At 39.9% G+C, this 15144-nt stretch overlaps 1 protein-coding gene across 10 annotated transcripts in view; it reads right to left on the bottom strand.

Annotated features, from left to right (window-relative positions):
• The window catches only part of TOPAZ1 (testis and ovary specific TOPAZ 1), a 101393-nt gene extending 93213 nt beyond the window's left edge, over positions 1–8180 (bottom strand). For 4 of the 10 annotated variants that reach the window (XR_008298119.1, XM_053221797.1, XM_053221801.1 and 1 more), the window contains exons 1-3: positions 7702–8069; positions 7080–7141; positions 4678–6755 (exon numbers count right to left, since the gene is read on the bottom strand). Coding sequence is in view for 9 of the 10 variants with exons in the window: in XM_053221797.1 (XP_053077772.1) it covers positions 4678–6755; positions 7080–7141; positions 7702–7912 (2351 nt within the window). In the remaining variant the exon portion in view is untranslated. Of the gene's footprint in view, positions 1–4677; positions 7142–7701 lie in introns of all 10 variants that reach the window. The other 6 variants (XM_053221800.1, XM_053221802.1, XM_053221799.1 and 3 more) reach the window with 6 other exon arrangements.
• Between the last annotated feature and the right edge of the window lie 6964 nt (positions 8181–15144).

Below are 15144 nucleotides of genomic sequence, written 5' to 3'. Positions count from 1 at the left end.
AGAGTCAGGAAATGCTTCATAATCTGCCCTCTACAACCATATTCATATTTACCTTTACCTTATGCCTACCTTTTCTTCATTAATTTTCTTCCCCCACCAATTTTTTTCCTTCTTCCCCTTTGTTAAATCTAAATCAATCCAAATTTCAAGGATCAGTACAAATTCTGACTTTTCCAAGATACCTTTTCATCCCTCTTCTCTAAACTACTAGTATTCTTAGTACTTCAGTTTATGTATTTTTGTTTCAGGCACATTGATTTTTCCTTCATACCTACACAGCAATTCCCTCGAATGCTTGGCAGATTCTTAAAATCTCAATGATCCACTGTATAATATCACTCAACTTATATTTTAGAATATAATAAAATTGTGATTGAAGATAATCCTATGTTCTAGGTCAGCACTATTATAGACAATCTCAGGCTAATGTATTTACAGGCTAATTCAAAAGTTTTATCATTGTCAAAAATTATGCATTACCAAGCTCATCAGTTCAAGTGTTAGTGGATTAGTGGATTAGTTCCAGTATGCTTCTGATAATTTGGGTTTTAATATGAACTCTATCCATTGTAGAGATCAAAAATGAATAAGCATTCTAACATAACTTACACATCTTACAAATTCTCCCTAACCAAGTCTGAGAACACTTCCTCCAACAACTGAATCAATTCAGGCTTGATTATGTGTTAACAGTAAGAAGCAGTCCAGAGCTTCTGACAGTATCTGCCCTAACCCTCCCATACTTTTTTAAATTATTTTTTAAAAAACCCTTTTTTAGTGTTTATTTTTTGAGAGACAGAGTAAGAGTGGGAGAGGGGCAGAGAGAGAAAGGGAGACACAGAATCTGAAGCAAACTCCAGCCTCTGAGCTGTCAGCACAGCAGCGCCTGACGCAAGGCTTGAACCCATGAATCACCTACCTGAGCCGAAGTTGGCCACTTAACTGACTGAGCCAGTCAGACACCCCCTAACCCTCCCATCCTTAAGTTCTGTTCCTGTAAAATACAAACACAGTCTAACAGGCTTCAACCTCTTAGTGTCTTAGAGGAAAAAGTAGTATATGAACCAGCAACTGGTTGATAAAAGGGACAGTTCTGAAATTTGAATTTATATTTTAAGCTTCATTTAGTTCTAGAATCATTAACAACCTTGTGTCCAACTATTAGCAGACCCTCTGTTTATCATACCTCCATTTTTCCCTGTTAAGATTGATCCTAGCACTGTGGATGATTATAAAACAGGTATTTCTATTGCAGAAAAAAATATTAAAGTAACTACTGAGGGGACACTGGGTGGCTCAGTTAGTTGAGTGTCTGACTCTTGATATCAGCTGAAGTCATGATCCCAGTGTCATGGGAATGAGCCACAAGTTCGGGTTTGCACTGAGCATGAAGCCTGCTTAAGATTTGCTCTCCTGAGCCAAAGCATAAGAGACTGTTAAAAACTGAGAACAAACTGAGGGTTGATGGGGGGTGGGAGAGAGGGGAGGGTGGGTGATGGGTATTGAGGAGGGTACCTTTTGGGATGAGCACTGGGTGTTGTATGGAAACCAATTCGACAATAAATTTCATATATTGAAAAAAAATAATAAAAAATAAAAAAAATAAAAACTTGGAAGAAAAAAAAAAAGATTTGCTCTCCCTCTCTCTCTCTCTCTCTTTCCTTGTCTCTCTCTCTCTCCCTCCCTCTGCCCCTCTCCCCGGCTCACACTTTCTCTAAAAAAAGTAAAATCAAATAAAAAAAAATACAATACAATGCAATAAATAACAACTGAGGAAATTTTCAAGTTTACTTGAAGACCAAAATTTCAGAAGGAGATATGAAAAAAAAAGCCAATAAAAGTATAATTGGCACTTCTGAAATAAAGGGAAATGAGGTTCAAAGACAATCAGAAAAATTATCTGAAGTAAATTTGATACTGCAAACCAAAATGGTTCACCTTGTCCAGGAAAAACTGACACATAATTACCAATCCCAAGACAGAAAGTAAGAGAAACAACTGATAGCTGATAGGAGGAAGACGAGGTGGAAAGGGAGAAGGAGGAGTGGGGGGAGGGCTAGGAGGAAAAGGCAGCAGTGGCAGTTGAGAGAGGAATGATGGGAGAATTAGGTTTGGCTTCAGACTTCACAACGAAGTCAGAAAGCAGGCTGGAATGACCACACAGTTGTAAAAAGGAAAAACACAAACTGAAAATTTTATACCCAATTTGCCTACACAACAGTTGTTCTTATGTATCCAAGATCTTAAAGAACACAGCAATCATGAACTCTTCTTGAAAAAAACTGCTCTGAAATCTATCCAACTAAGAAATGAATCAAAATAGCCAAAGCAGAGGAAAGTACAAAGAATAATGGTAGGGACTGAATCAATTTAAATATATAACTAAGAGAGTCTTTGGGAATTCAGATTATTGAAGAGAATGTAAATGACACAAAGCTTAACAATGTAAAACATTTTTTTAAAACACAAAAGTTGGGGGCAACACTGGTAGAAAAGCCAAAGTGTACAGTTATGCTCATCTTTCATGTTTGGAAAGCAAATGCTGCTGTCTGAAGTTAGAACATAATTTTTAAAAGTCATGATAAAATTCAAGCTATTAAATAATATTTCTCATTAACTTTAGAGAGAGACTTTTTGAAACTAATCTCTTGTGATACAGAAGTATATTGTTTCAGCAATCCCTTTAGTTTCATTTTAGTTCCCCTTCCCCTCAATCAAGAATAAATAAAATTAAATATTTTTACTAAAAAATAACAATATAATTTTTCTAAAATATGTCTATGTATATGCCTAAATAGATGTCTAAAATGATGACTACAAATTGTTAGCAATTGATTTGTTATTTTGGATGGTAGGATTACCCCCCTTTTATACTTTTAATGTAATGAACATGTATCACTTTTTTCAAAATCAGCCATTATTCTAAAAAAAAGAATAGAAAACAAACTTCCTAACAATTCACACTTCTTTCTACCTTTGGTGGTAGCTTACTGTCAACATCTTATTAGCTAACGGAGATGTCTGCTCTATTTAAATGCAGGATTTGCTCTAATTTCCCTTTGTATTCCTCAAAAGAAGTGTGGTATACCAAGAGTTAAAATCATCTCCATTAACTACCTTCTTTTGAACCCTTACTCCTCACTCAGTGCCATGCTAAAACCAAAATCTCCTCTTTGATTTAACCCACACAATCCAGAAGCAAGTATCTTCCCCTTTAACAGATAAGGTAAAATAATTTGCCTAAAAGGTCCCATAGCTGATAGGTGGCAAGAAGATTAAAAAACGATAAAGACTATAAAGGTCAAGTTCTTAACCATTAAATTTTTTCTTTTTTTAGCACTAATTCTAAAGTAAGACAGGCCTCAGTTCATAGCCAGATTATGTTATTAGCAGTGTGACCCTAGACAAATGACAACTTGTCATCTTTATTTTTCCATCTTTGAAATGGGCAAACTATCATCCTATCTCATTATACTGCTAAAAATACATAATAAAGCTTAGTCTTCCATTTGGCAAACAGAAAGTACTCTATTTGGTAAGTTAAAAGTTCTTGAGGGGCGCCCGGGTGGCTCAGTTGGTTGGGCGACCGACTTCAGCTCAGGTCATGATCTCGCAGTTTGTGAGTTCGAGCCCCGCGCTGGGCTCTGTACTGACAGCTTGGAGCCTGGAGCATGCTTCGGATTCTGTCTCCCCCCTCTCTCTAACCCTCCCCTGCTCATGCTCTGTGTCTGTCTCTCAATAATAAACATTAAAAAAAAATTTTAAAAAAAGTTCTTGAAACACTAAAAACATCAAGAATGTATCACAAAAATAACAAAGTAAAATGTATAAATACCAAACAGATTTAAGTAATGTAACACTGAATCTTAGTGGAAAGGGTTTTCATGTTTCCTTTTGAGTCTGTTCACAAAACATTGCATTATTCAAGCATTGTAACATATAGATTAGAGCTTGAAGAATCATAAAAGTTTAGTAAAATATGACATAACATAAAATAAAATTTGGATCAACCAGAATAGATCAAATTCCTGAGCATGAAGGTTACTACTTGGTTCCATTTACAGTTGCCTTAGGCAAAATTGCCCTCTTTGGGGGCTAAACCATCATTTAAAACCATCACCTTAAAAGCAGAACCATGAGAAAAATTTTACGCCATTTTCTTCTGAAAAGTGGTTTAACTTTTGATTCTACTCTCAAGTCCTAAATATGTCAAATAAACCTTTCCAAGGTTTCTGTGTTCCTTGAAAAATGATTTTTTTATCTAACAAGGAAGACACAGAAAATGGGTTAAAATATACAGTACTGTTCTTAGTAACTTGGCTGAAATAAAAGTATATCTGCATATTTGTAATAATTTAAGAACATAGGAAAATAAATGTAATTGACTTTTGAAAGCATCAGTGTCAGTAATTTACAAATCACCATTTTAAATTCTGAACTGCTAATGTGCCCATAATATCCAAAATAGAATTGCTTTATTTTGACTCTAAATTTTAGCATGATGACATTTCCAGGTTTCAGCAGTAATGTGTTATATTACATTTAGTAAATAACTGTATTAAAAACATAATGGAGTTTCAATGATCACTGAATAAATCAGTGATACCGAAGAGCAGAAAGTGCTTTTCAAACCCCCAACAATAATCTGCACCAAAAGGCATACTTTAACATGCATACCTCAAGTCATCGCTTGTTTCTTTTTTTTCTGGAAGTTCCACGTGCTTAGAGTCTGTTGATTGGTGCTCTTCAGCAACAATGGGCTCCTGGCTTATCATAGGGACCTCTGAAGTAAATGAGAGCTCCCCTTCATTGGAGACCCCAAAGAGATCTGGGTCATCTTGAATGACATCAATTAAGAGGACATCATCTTCATATGCTTTCAGAATATCTGGAAACCCCATTTTAATTTCTGAAAAGTTCTTAGTCATTTCTCTACCACTAACTTCAGAGAAAACTGGTTTGAATGTTTCTTGTTTATTAGAGAAGGCACAACTTTTCTCCATACACCCAAGATCACAAGAAAAACTATTTCTTTCAATTGTGAGAGAAACAGCTTCCTTATTAGAAATAATATTGCCTGGTTCAGAGATGCAGTTAGATGGTTTAGTATCATTGCTTTCCTTTAAAAAGTTTGGAGAAATACCACAGGAATTCTTACACATGCATGAGTCAGAATCAGCTTGCACTGGAGTTACACTATTTTGTATACTCAAAGACTGAGGTCCCGATGTTACTGTGGAGACATTTTCTTTACTCCTACTTTGTCTTACCTCTGCTCCAGATAAATTGTCAAGAAGTTCTAGGGGACTATATGCATCTCTCTCTGATGACCTGGCATTTATTTCTTTTCTTTTTTCTGTTTTATTCTTAAGTAATGGAATTTTAAAATTAGTCAGTCTTCCTGTGTTCAATATTTTAACCAAGTCTGGAACCACAAGTGTTTGCTTAGCAATGCATGCTTTTCGATGAATTGTTTTGCCTAGAGAGTTATTTGCTTCCTGGCCATCCTGTGAAGCCACTGTCAAATTAAGTTTTGTTAAATTCCCTCTAACTTTTTTTTTACTTCCTGTTAAGTTTTGAGTCACATTAGTTAGCGGAGTATCTTCATCAGTATTAGAAACTACCTCTGACCCACTTCTGCTCCATTCCTCTGACTTCATCTTTTTACCATCATCAATTGTAGGTTCCTTTATAATCGTCAAAGTAGGCTCTACTGCAGAGACTGAAGACAAACAATTTAAATTAGAATTCAATTTTTCTTTGCTTGAAGATTCACCATTTGTTTTTGTTATGGTACTCTGTAATGATAATTTAGAATCAATTAAGTGAGTTTGATTTGTTTGGTGTTTAAGAAAATCATCTTGCCTAAAACTTTGCTGAGACCCAGGAAGAAAGTTATTTGAATCTGGCAAGGAAGACTTTTTCCAACACTGGGCAGATATTCTAGCACATGAATAACAAGGCCAAGTTCTTTTACCAGTCATCGGTATTGTTCTGTGACAGCCTGACTTCGATTCTTCAGCTTCATTTCTCAAGTCTTCCCGTGAAGATCTCTTTTCAGTAAGATGGCAATCACTAGATAATTTCACTACTGAGCTTTGCACTGACTTAAAATACTCTTCCGGCTCCATGCCTTTAAATCCTAAGGGCTCTGGAGTGTTCTTTGTTTCTTCTTCCACAAGTGGCTCAAGGGTTTTCTGAAACATAGCATTTACATGATGTTCAGGACTTGTTTTTTTTCCTATTTCTGGAAGACTTAATAAATGATCCACTGGGGAGAGTGTATTATGGTTTACTTTTCTCAAAACTTTTAAAGGACTTTTTTTAGCCTCTAAAGTCTCTGCTCCTTTGCCCCCAGCACCTGTTTGGTTGTCTTGTAACACCAATTCAGTTTTGTTATACACATTACAGCAGTTCATCTCAATAACCATTTCATCTCCTTTTTCAGACACTTTCATCCTTTTCCTGGGTTTTCTCCCAATATTGTTCTCCTCTATTGAATATTTATTTTTTTCATTTTGAAGGCAGGAAAGCAAGCCATTAATTTTACTTTGGTGTAAATCAGCTTCTTCAAATAATAACCTATTTACTCCCATTAAGTTTTCTTCAGTCTGTAAGAGCTGGGGAATATTATTTGTGTCACTCTTATCTGCAAGACTCCTGAGGTTTTCTTTCTTTAACTTCGAGGAATTTTCTGGAACGTGCATACATCCACCATGAGGTTTATATGCAAGGTTATTTCCATCATTACAACCCTTGGAATGGGGGAGAAAATTGTAATCATGTAATTTTAAAATGGAATTATTTTCTACTCCAGGTGACAAGCTGTTACAAGAATATTTTGGAGTATTCTTGTACAGTTCATCTTGGAATTCAACCTTAATATTTTGTGTAGCCTTATTGTCAGTTATTTTGAGAGGTGGACTCTCTAAGCTTTTAAGTTTTTTAATTTGAATTCTTCTTTTAATACCTTCTACCAAACTCTCCTTACCCAAAGACTGCAAGAAAGCCATACTTTGAAATTCACTGCACTCCACTGTTTGGAAAGATTCCAAACTGGTTAATGATTCCTTTCTTACCAGGTCAATCCCTGGCTGTGGATCATCACTTGAAGCTTCAGTGACTTTTCTTTTTTCCTTGGCTGATCAAAACAACAAAACATACCAGAAAAGATTTTTATATTGAGGAGGAAAAAGCAACACCACTTAAAATAAAAAACTGTGAAGCCATCCACATTTATTTCCCTGAATAGCTGTATGGGAATATCCTTCTGTTTTCAAATGAAAAACCTAATTTCCGCTAAGGAACTCCATACAAACCCGTATAAATTCCAAACCAGCTGAATAATCGCTAGCATCAACATCACTTCACAGTAGCCAAAATGGACCACTAACAGGAACTCCTCTGAAAGTAATTCTGACCAAGGGCTTCCGGTCAGTCACGTGCATCGGTAAAGCTCAATGCAAATTCAAGCTACACACTAGTGTGAAACAACAGGGGGGCAGGCTGAGATGCAAACGCTAGAATGCCAGTGATCTAGGAGGCCTCTCTTACTGGTCCTCCCGGCTGCAAGGGGAGCTCCGCCTCCTTCGCTGCATCTAAGCCCTGAGGGTCTGACGGGCCCGAAGCCCCCCCACCCCCGCCTATCCTGGCTCTTCTCCCGCCGCCTCACGGCGGCCTTCCCAGTCCCATACGCCTCACCCTCACCCGATTTGTCACTTTCCACCTCTTCTCTCCCAGACGCTCGGGCCACCATTCTCCTCTTCTGCCTGCTCTCCTCGCGTCCCGTGGCCTCAGGGCCACAACTTCCCGCTTCGCCTGGCCCTGGCCGCCGGCCTCGCTTCCTCAGGCCTCGCGAGTCGCCTTCACGCCCGGGGGCCGCCGCGGGGCCCGAGGGCAGCGGCGGCCGCATCCGCCCTAGGCGGCCAGCCCAGTCCACGGCCAAGGCCCACCGAGGCCTGCCGCACCCACTCACAGGAGCCCACCAGCCGCGCGAAGGCCGCTCCCGCCGCAAAGCTCCTACCGCCCTCAGCCCGGCTCTGTGCCGCCTGCAGTCTGGATCCGGGGGCGGAGGCGGAAGCGGAAGTGGGGCCCGCGCTACCCCCTAGGCAGGACGGGCGGGGCCCAACGGGCGGAAGTGCCCCAAGCAGGTGCGGGCTACGCATGAGGGCCTCATTGCTTGCGTCTGTGGCCCGAGACCCCTTCCTAGGCCGGAACCTCCAGCAGCCACTGGGGGCCCTTTCTCTCACGTGCTGCCCCCTCCTGCCTAGCCGCTGGCAAAGATGAGTGTCAGCCAGTGGCTTCTAACCGTCCCGTCCTCTGGGGTCCCGTTCCTTCAGCCTTCTCAATATAGTCACCCACATACCGTATAGACACCTCAAGCTCCAGATGTGCAAAACTGAGCTTAATCCTTCCTCGACAAGCTTCCTCCTACTGTGTTGGTGGATGTGCCACTGTCCACCCATTTGTGTAAGCCAAGAATCTAGAAACGATCAGAGACCACTTCTTTCCACTTCATTCGCCACAGCCACATTCATTACATCTGCTTGATTCTACTTCCTGTGTTTGTCAGCCACTCTCTGCTCTTTGCCATTACTTTGGGCCTGGCTCTCAGAATTTGACCTACGGCATCAGCCTCCTAAATTGTATTCATGCCTCTGTCCTTATGTAACCAAACCAACCTTGAGTTTCCTACTTGGTGAGCCAGAAACTGCACCAGGTTGAGTTGTCACGCAAAGAAAAGTTCATTTGCAGCAAATAAGGAGATAGTGGGGAGTGGCTTCCAAAGCCATGACTCCAAGAACACGGGTGAATGGGTTCCTTTCATTTAGGGTTAAGTTGCATATTTAGATAAGGAAGCCTTGTCATCATATGTAGGGTAGGTAGAAGTTGTCCATGTGCCTTAAGGAAACATGCCTATACATATGTTGTTTGTTATATAAATGAGGCTGAGGATCCTTCTGGGGTTGAGATTTTATTTATTTATTTATTTTTATTATTATTTTTTTTTAATGTTTATTATTTTTGAGGGAGACAGAGTGCGACCAGGGGAGGGGCAGAAACAGACACATAACACACAGAATCTGAAGCAGGCTCCAGGCTCTGAACTGTAAGCACAGAGTAGGACACGGGGCTCCAACTCATGAACCATAAGATCATGACCTGAGCCGAAGTCAGACACTTGCTTAACCAACTGAGCCAGCCAGGCGCCCCTCTTGGGTGGGGATTTTAGTATTATGATGAGTTAAGGTAATCATCAGTTATTCTAGAGGTCATAACATGGTCCATCTGCACAAGCACGAGTCAGAAGTTAAATTCAAACTGGTCTGGGTGGCCTGGGCTGCCTGGAGGTCTTAGGGCAGTCGCTATGGCTTAAGGGAAGTTTCACTTCCCATTTACCCAAGTTAAGAGAGGAGCTGGAAAAAAGAGATTAAGGAAAAATGTGGAACAAAGGTCAGTGAATACCAGCGGGTGTGAGGTAAAGGTCAGGTCTTGGTGTCCGGCAGGTGACACTTGTGGTATTTCGGTGAGGTTTCCACCTGCTGCCAGGCCTTGCCCTGCCCCTCCCATGTCAGAGATCCTGGCATTCCCAGATTGGTCCTTCATGAACCTCCTTTACTTAGAGACTAAAACTAGCAGAAAGAAGTCCAAACCTTTTATGGTTCTCTCCTGTGGCCACTGAATATTTAACAAATTTTGTCTCTTGTTGTCCCTGTAGGGGAAAAGTTGTACTTCAGTGGAAAACTATATGTAGGAGTCACCCTTCTGCATTATCTGATTCTGATTCTATGGGACATATCTTACTAATTTTAAAGTAAGTGGTAGCAATACAAAATAATGGTCTATGGACATGCAAATCCTGTCTTATCCTCAGTTGACTTCCCACTCTCACTGTGGAAGAAGCCAGTTTTGCCTCAATTGGCACATTCATTTCAATACTCCTGATCTGTGTGTCTGTTTTTTAGACTTATCCTTTGAACTGGTATTTATAAAATCTGCCTAATGAGAGAAAGTTAGTACAAGTTCATTTCTATGAGACATCTCTATGAGAGTCATGAGTTTATCTTTTTTTTTTTTTGGAAAACTATCTTCTAACACCACAAATATCCTGCTCTTTATATGCTGTGTCATGCTTATGCATCTTTACATGCTAGTCCTGGAAATTCTTTTTTTGCTTTTCTGCTTGGTGAACTACATATTCTCCTTCAAGATTTAGTATGAAGATCACCCCTCAAGGAAGCTTCCCTGCTACCCATCTCCTTACACGTGTGTGTGTGTGTGTGTGTGTGTGTGTGTGTGTGTGTGTGTGTGTTGGAGGCAAGGAGCATCAGGTATTCCTGCCTGCCTGCTAACACATTGCTTTCAGCTCTTTCTATCTCTTTCAGGGCAGATACCTTCTGTTAATCTTTGCATTTTGTATGTTTTAGGATAAACTTGGTGATTTTTAACACAATGTGTGTGGACGTTAAAGGCTGCTGGGTATGATGCACAGACTACTATGGCAGTTTGGATGAGCAGTTTAAGAGGAGTATCCTTAGGAGCTTCTATAAAATAGAATTCGGGTAAAGGAGGTGTAAATGATCTAGAAACTTCCCTTGTTTCTTTCTTCTTGTGAAAAACCCCCAGTAAAAGGGAAACCAGTTTAAGAATAACAGAATAGAAAAAGCTATTTTAGGGAATTCAGGCTACATGCTTGTTCACTTTGTGCCTCAGTTTTCTCACCTGTAGAATGAAATAATAGTGTCTCCTGAAAGAAACCAAATATGTTACCCAAAATATGACTCTTTGACATAAAAATTATTTGGAGCTGAAGACAATTAGGAAGTAGCAAATACAGAAAAAGCTTTCTCTACCTCCCTCCCCTTGCCCTCTGCCTAAAGGCAGGATGTAAATTCTGCTTTACTGGAGATGACTCTAGACTTTACCACCATAGAGCTGGTACTAGAGGAATTTTCAAATAAACCTTACTCCATTAGTTTCTTCCCATATATTGATCTTCCTGTAGTTTGCCACTCTAGGAAGACTAAAACCATTTTCCTTTGTCCTGCCACTTCTAAACAAAGTTATTGTTCTTTGTTGAAGATGATAGCATCTTATAGGCCAGAGTTCTAAGCCATCACTTTGAGTTACCCTTTGTTGAGGTTTCTCCTGCATGATGTACACTGTATTCATTAAACTGTTTTTCTCTTATTAATCTTTTTGTTAAAGACCCCCAGTGGAGGGCTAAAGATGCGTAGAGTTTTGTGTGCAAATATTTGTAAAGCACTTAGAACAAATGCCTAGTAGGTTGTAAACATTAGGTTGATTTGTTAAAAAAAACTTCAATATATCAAAAGATAGATTCTATATAATTCTGACATTTAATGCCTACAAAATTTTTTTTGCTACTAAGATCTCAATAAAATAAAAGATAAAAATTCAAGAATCCAGCTTCTTTGGTCTGAATAAAAACAGATGATCTTAAATACAGCTATAGACCCAAGAATTTAAAAACTGTTATGACCCATAACTGTTAAGCAATGCATAAAAAAAGAATGGGAAGAGTTTAGTAGCATAGGAAATTGCAAAGTCAAGCAATTGAGTGTTCTGAATAAGAAATTTCTAATCTTTATTACAGATTTTAAATTCCCCATACCAAACTGCTTTCACAGAAAACCCTAGGAGATTAGGTGTGTTTATACAAGTTTTCATGGATCTCTTGTTCTCTTCTGTGAAATGATTATCATAATCCTTTCATTGTGCTTGGTAATTTCTGGAAAGGACAGGCACAGTTGTTTACCAAAAAAGGATTCAATATTCTTAGTGGCAGATCTCACACACTTGGGAGTTCAGAAGATAGACTACAATATATACCCATACCTATTGGCTTATATCTCAGTCCACACAGAATCAGCCCTCTGTGAGAGTCTGGGGTCCTTTCTCTTCTAGTCCCCTACCCTTTTCTATTAACCCCTTCCCCTTGCCCCTGGATCCTGACTGGCACTACTGTTCAGCCCTCAAAGTCAACTTCAGAGTCACTGCTTCTCCAGTGTCCTTTGTGTGTGGTAGGTCCTAGCTCTATCCTTGAAGGATGACAGCAGAGCCACATTCTCTACATTCCACAACTACAGCTGTAGGTTATTAATGCACAGAACTGGCTACATAATTTGTTGGCCCTGTGGAACTACACAGCCCATGTGCCCATGAAGCCAGCCCTACAGATCCATGGTCTACTTCTACAAACATCCAGAAGACTACAAGACGTCTCTATTACTAATATTTATCAGCTTTGACAGTATTATTTTACTCTGTATCATACCAGTCACTGGCCAGTTTGTACTCAGAGTAATTCCACACCCTTCCTCTGCCCTGTTCTGAATCATAGGGGTGTTTTCCACACTCCTGGGTCAGTTGGCTTTGGGTGAGATTTGGCCAATGGAGGACACTGGTAGGAGAATGGAGAAGGGGTATTTTCTCTACCTTAGGCTGCCTATAAGACACCAGCTGCATGTTCTTTGAGACTCCATCTCTTGCTGGTCAGGCTTACTGTGGTGCAGCTTCCACCAGGTACCTTGATGTCCCTTTGCTTCAAGGGGTGGTAGTGGCTTTCTGTTATGAATCTCTGGGAACATGAAACCCTATTTGTTTTCTCTGTGCATTTAGCCTATCTTCTGCAATATATTCCTCTCTTTAAAATACTTAATTTCTTTTTTTTTCTGGTAAGAGACACCCCTCCCCACCACACACTCCCCAGTAACTAAGGATGAGGATGAAAGGAGCAAAGGGGATGAAAGGAAAAACTTCTGTCCTGACACAGTGTCAGGAGACATTCTTTCACCATCTAAAAATGAATAACAAAAGAATAAATGTGGGTCCCCCAAGACATAATCACCTTTCTTTCTCCTAAGTATTTTCAATACTTTCTCCAGGGTTAGCTTCTTATTCAAGTTTAGATTGTAAATCCTCTGTCCAGGAATATTATATAATCTGATGTTCAGCAAATAACAACATATTGGAACCTTTAAATGTGTTTCTTTTAATTGATGATCCTATTTTACCTCTAGAAAAAAAATCAAAGGCCAAATATTTTACTTCAGATATTAAAGTCCAGATTTGGGAACCTCAATTAACTCTCTCCACTAGAGGGCTTCAGATCCAGAGCAGCCAAGGATGAGCCACGACTCTTTCCTCTGGCTCCAGGAACTCATGCTCTTTGATCATAAAAGTCTTTGATTGTGCCATTGAGGCAGAAGAACTCAATTACTCAATGTAACAAGTCCAAAATAGAACACAATGGAAATCTGTGAGGGGAATAGGACCTTAGAAACTGTCTAGTCTAAGCTCTTCAGTGCTTTAAGTAATTTAAAAGTGCTGTGAATCAATCATTTCCTAAGTGTTTCTTCTGATTGCTGCTTAGTTGCCTGCACTTCCAAGTAAGGTTTCTTCAGGAGACAAGCACTTCTGGTCTGAGTGAGAGACTGAAGCAAGCACACATTTATTCTGTGTGTGTGGCTGTACATGGCTGCACACCAGTTGCAGGAATGACTATAGTGCAGATGTCCACACTCTAGCATCTCTGTAAGGGATCCTATGTTTACGCCTGTAGAAATTTCCGTTTGAATTAGGGCCATCACTACAGTCTATTATCTTGTTTGTGGAGGAGGGAATCCCTGTTTCACTATCCAATATGAGATAACCTCAAACAGAAGGGAGCTATGCCAGTGGCTACTATGTCAAAGTCAAACTTACCAGGGTAAGAATGGGTAGAATGGATGGTTGCTTAAATGGTTTTATTTGAAGTGTGACAGGGGAAATTTCCTTCTATTTAGTCACTTTCCAGCTCAAGAGGACATTATGTATGTTTACATATACATTGATGACTTCCAAATTTTTACCTCTAGCACCATGTCCTGCTTTGTAGTCCCTCGCCCATGCTTCTGATTCAAGTGGCTGCAATAAACAGTTCTTTCAGGCTTTGACTCACTTAGCAGAAAGAATTCAGCAAGAATTTTCCTTTTCTGCACCAGGGATTTCCCTCAATGCCCCAGGGCAGACAGCTGGCTTTTTTAAGGGCATGGGCAATTAGAAGGTGCAGTGGTGTTAGCAGGCCTGGAGAAGCTACGGGTGGGGAGCTGGTAAATAAGTGCTCCTGCCCCTTACCCTTCAGACAGACAGTCCTGGAGGCATTTTGCATATTCTTTTTGGTACTTTTGAAGATTTGAGTTTTCACTGTACATGGCAGCAACCTTGATAACACAACTTTCTATTGGCCTTTCTTCCTTCCTGGTCACACTCTCCCTTTTCTTATTGCTGGCCCTTGTACCTCCTAAATAAACTACTTACACATAGGCCTTGGACTCTGCTCAAGCTAAGACCATATCTAGTTGACATTAAAAAAATTTTTTTTTAACATTCACTCGTTTTTGAGAGAGAAAAAAAGAGAGAGAGAGAGAATGAGTGGGGAAGGGTCAGAGAGAGAGAGAGAGGGAGACACACAATCAGAAGCAGGCTCCAGGCCCTGAGCTGTCAGCACAGAGAATTGAACTCATGGACCCTGAGATCATGACCTGAGCCGAAGTCAGAGGTTTAACTGACTAAGCCACCCAGGTGCCCCTCTAGTTGACATTTTTAAATTTACATATCCCCAAGATAACGCTTGATCTTTCCAAAGTTTCTTCTCCCATAGTTTTCTCAGCTTAGTTAGCAATAACTCCGTAATTCCAGGTCAAAAACCTTAGACTCATTCTGGAATCCTCTTTCTCACTGGTCTGCTCTTCCACCCCCATCTAATCCATCAGCAAACTGCTCTACCTGAAAATTAAATCCAAAATCTCACCATTTCTTATCATGTCCACCACTTCTGTCCCCTAGTCAGGCCACCACCATCCTTTCTTGCCTGGACTATTGTAAAAGCCTTGTAACTGATTTCCCTATTTCTAACTTTGCCCACCTAATAGTCAAGTTACTTCATTAAAATCAAGTTGTCTCTGCCCAGAAACCCTCCAAAGGCTACCCATTCGATTTAAAAGAAAATCCAAGGTCTTGGCAAAGTATAATCATGTCCCCAGTATCCTTTTGTGCTAGTATTCTATCTATCACTTTCCTCCTTATGGTGCTCCAGGCCACTGGCCTTCTCACTTGCCACTTGAACATGCTAAGTATGAT

The sequence above is a fragment of the Acinonyx jubatus genome, chromosome C2 (genome assembly GCF_027475565.1).
Source record: "Acinonyx jubatus isolate Ajub_Pintada_27869175 chromosome C2, VMU_Ajub_asm_v1.0, whole genome shotgun sequence".
Lineage (NCBI taxonomy): Eukaryota > Metazoa > Chordata > Mammalia > Carnivora > Felidae > Acinonyx > Acinonyx jubatus.
Note: the sequence above shows the minus strand (reverse complement) of the source record. Positions and strands in the feature narration are given on the sequence as shown.